General features: G+C 51.0%; 1 protein-coding gene across 1 annotated transcript; it reads left to right on the top strand.

The window, feature by feature from the left end:
• Positions 1-273: 273 nt before the first annotated feature.
• LOC127299194 (uncharacterized) lies at positions 274-2,435 on the top strand. Its single transcript, XM_051329124.2, has 2 exons — positions 274-747; positions 1,074-2,435. Exons 1-2 carry the CDS (start codon positions 697-699, stop codon positions 2,064-2,066), a joined length of 1,044 nt encoding a protein of 347 aa, XP_051185084.1. The 5' UTR covers positions 274-696; the 3' UTR covers positions 2,067-2,435.
• Positions 2,436-2,807: the final 372 nt, after the last annotated feature.

Here is a 2,807-nt window from a genome sequence, read left to right as displayed (position 1 = left end):
ATTCTTTGCCGTGCGTGCCTCTTGCGGCGCACGGCAAAGAATTCTTTGCCGTGCGGTGCCTCACGGCAATGATATGCTGCACGGCAGCGCCTGATTTTCCTGTAGTGAACAAACACTAGGCCAGGCAGCGGGCCAAGAAGACCAACAGCTTTGATCAACTTTTCCTTTTGCCTCCGGAGGTGTATAAATACAGGGCAGCGGCAAGGAAGAGGGGCCGTCAATTCGATTCAATTCACTCATCTCATACAAACAGACCTCATCTTCTCCCCTCCATTGTTGTGCTGGAGCCACCCATTTGTTTCCTTAGCATACCATGTCTCCTCTCACACTAAGCTAGCCCACTTCCCCTCTATCCTACTGTTAGGGTTTGCCCAATCACCTTTAGTTTTCCCCTTATCTGTCTCATGACATCCATCTCCACTAGCTATAGCTGAGCTTAGTGTCACTCTCTCTAGATTTCTCTCTATCTCTGTCCTGTTTGCAAAGCTGCTGTACTAGAGTTCACATCCTCACTTAGCAGCTAAGGCATGCCACATAAATTATAAAGAGAGAGCACTTGCGAGAGGAAGAAAGTTGTGGTTTGGTTTTTGTCCCTCCTCTCTCACAGTCTTTCTTCTTGCTCCTACACTTGTCTTCCCAGCTTGGAACTCTCAGAAAGTAGTATCCAAGGAGAAGAAAGGGGAGCTACTCATCACCATGGTTTTCTCGTCGTTCCCAATCTTCCTTGACCCTCCAAACTGGAGCCAGGTAATTTGTTTACTGATTCTCTACACATCTCTCTTCTTGAATAACTTTTGTTAATTCCATTCTTAGACCCACACAAATCAGCGCACTCAAAATCAAACTCATATGAATGATGGGCTATTTAGGCACTTCTTCTTGATGTGTGCTTGTTCCACGGATTGATTTCAAGTTATGTTATTTGATCACACTTTTGTGGACTTATGTTTAAGAGCTTGAATCGAAATACATAAAAGGCCTTATTCTAAGCATGTTCTTGAATATACCTTGCTTTAAAGTTATTGGATCATAGCATTTTTCCTTTAATTAATTCGTTATGCCGATATATGCAGATGCAGCAGCAACCTCACCTGCAGTGTCTCATGGGTGGAGGAGGAGGAGGAGGCGGCGGCGGCGGCAACGATCACCATCACCAGCAGCACCACCAACTGATGCCTCCATCGTCCGCTCAGCTGGCGCCGCTGCCAGGCGGCCCCGAGAACACTGAGTCGCCCGCCGCGGGTGGATCGTCTTCGGCCTCTCTGCAGCTGGTTGTGTCGGGACAGCAGGGCGGTCCCGGTGAGCAGCCCCCTCGGCCGTCGGTGTCGATGACAGAGCGCGCCCGGATCGCCCGCGTGCCCCTGCCGGAGCCCGGCACGCTCCGGTGCCCGCGCTGCGACTCAGCCAACACCAAGTTCTGCTACTTCAACAACTACTCCCTCTCGCAGCCGCGCCACTTCTGCAAGGCGTGTCGCCGCTACTGGACCCGCGGCGGCGCGCTCCGCAACGTCCCTGTCGGCGGCGGCTGCCGCCGCAACACCAAGCGCTCCAGCAAGAAGCGGCAGGGCCAGGGTGGTGGAGGCGTTGTCGCGGCCGCCACCTCATCGTCCTCCACCACCTCGACCTCTACCACCACTAGCGCCGCCGCGACGAACGCGGCCGACATCATCGCCAGCATGCAGGCACTGCCGCACCACCTCGGCCTCCCGGCCGCGGCCGCGCTGGAAGCGTCACTGGAGGGGTACCACAGCCACCACCAACACCAGCACCATAACCTGTCTTTTCTGCCGCCGCAGTTCCTGCAGCAAGGGCTGCACGGGTACCACTTCGCCGACGGCGACATCGGATCACAGCTGGCCGACGGGTTCCCGAGGGGCGTGGCATCAGGGCTGCTTGCACAGCTCGCGTCGATCAAGATGGAGGAGCACAGCTCGGGCGCTGGCGGCGCTGGAGGCGGCTTCATGGGAGGGCACGAGCAGTACTGGCCCGGAAGCGGCGGCGGCGGCGGGTGGCCGACGGAGTTCTTGTCCGGGTTCAGCTCCTCCTCGTCGGGGAATGTTTTATGATCGTCGGGGAATGAGCTGTGACCGTAGGGGATGCATTGGGTTATGCATGGATGTGGATGATGAAATAGGCCTTCCTGCCTTAGTTTCCATAAATTAGGGTTATTATATGTGCTTTGGTGTTGTTCAATTAGGGCGGCGTTTTCTTTTTTCCTTTAACATGTTTTATATTTGAATCTCGGGTTATAAGTTAGTTAAGTGGTGTGTTAATTTCCTACTACTTGGTAGGTTGGTGTAGTAGGAAATTATTGTGTGCAAGTGTTGTCAACTGCATGCAAGGGTGATATGAGATGTACCGTGTTAAGTTACTTAACCATACTATGTTTAATTATATGAGGATGGTATGAAAGTTCCTAGTCTTGTATTTTTGCATATCACCCCCTTGGAATATGAATGCGGGCTCGACGGTTCACCATTTTCTCTATTGATCATTGTACAATGTCGGAAAGAGTATCACTAAGTTAAATACATGGACGAGTTACCGGCGCAAGGATGTTGTTTAAGTGTATATAAAAATACGCTGATGATTACGGGTTAAGATTGCTTGTTGTTGGTGTTGACTGCTAGGAGATGCATTTTCCAATGATTATCATGGGGGACTAAGTGGTTTTTTCACAATGTCCCTCCTGCAGTCATCAATTTCTTTGAAGACAAAGTTTGCATTTTTGTTGTTGTTGAAAGAGCTCCAATTGCATAGCTAAATTAATACTATTTTTACACAAAGGATATGCCATATTTGATGGA

This window comes from Lolium perenne, chromosome 5, assembly GCF_019359855.2.
Source record: "Lolium perenne isolate Kyuss_39 chromosome 5, Kyuss_2.0, whole genome shotgun sequence".
NCBI classification, from domain to species: domain Eukaryota; kingdom Viridiplantae; phylum Streptophyta; class Magnoliopsida; order Poales; family Poaceae; genus Lolium; species Lolium perenne.
This window is presented reverse-complemented; position numbering and strand designations above follow the sequence as displayed.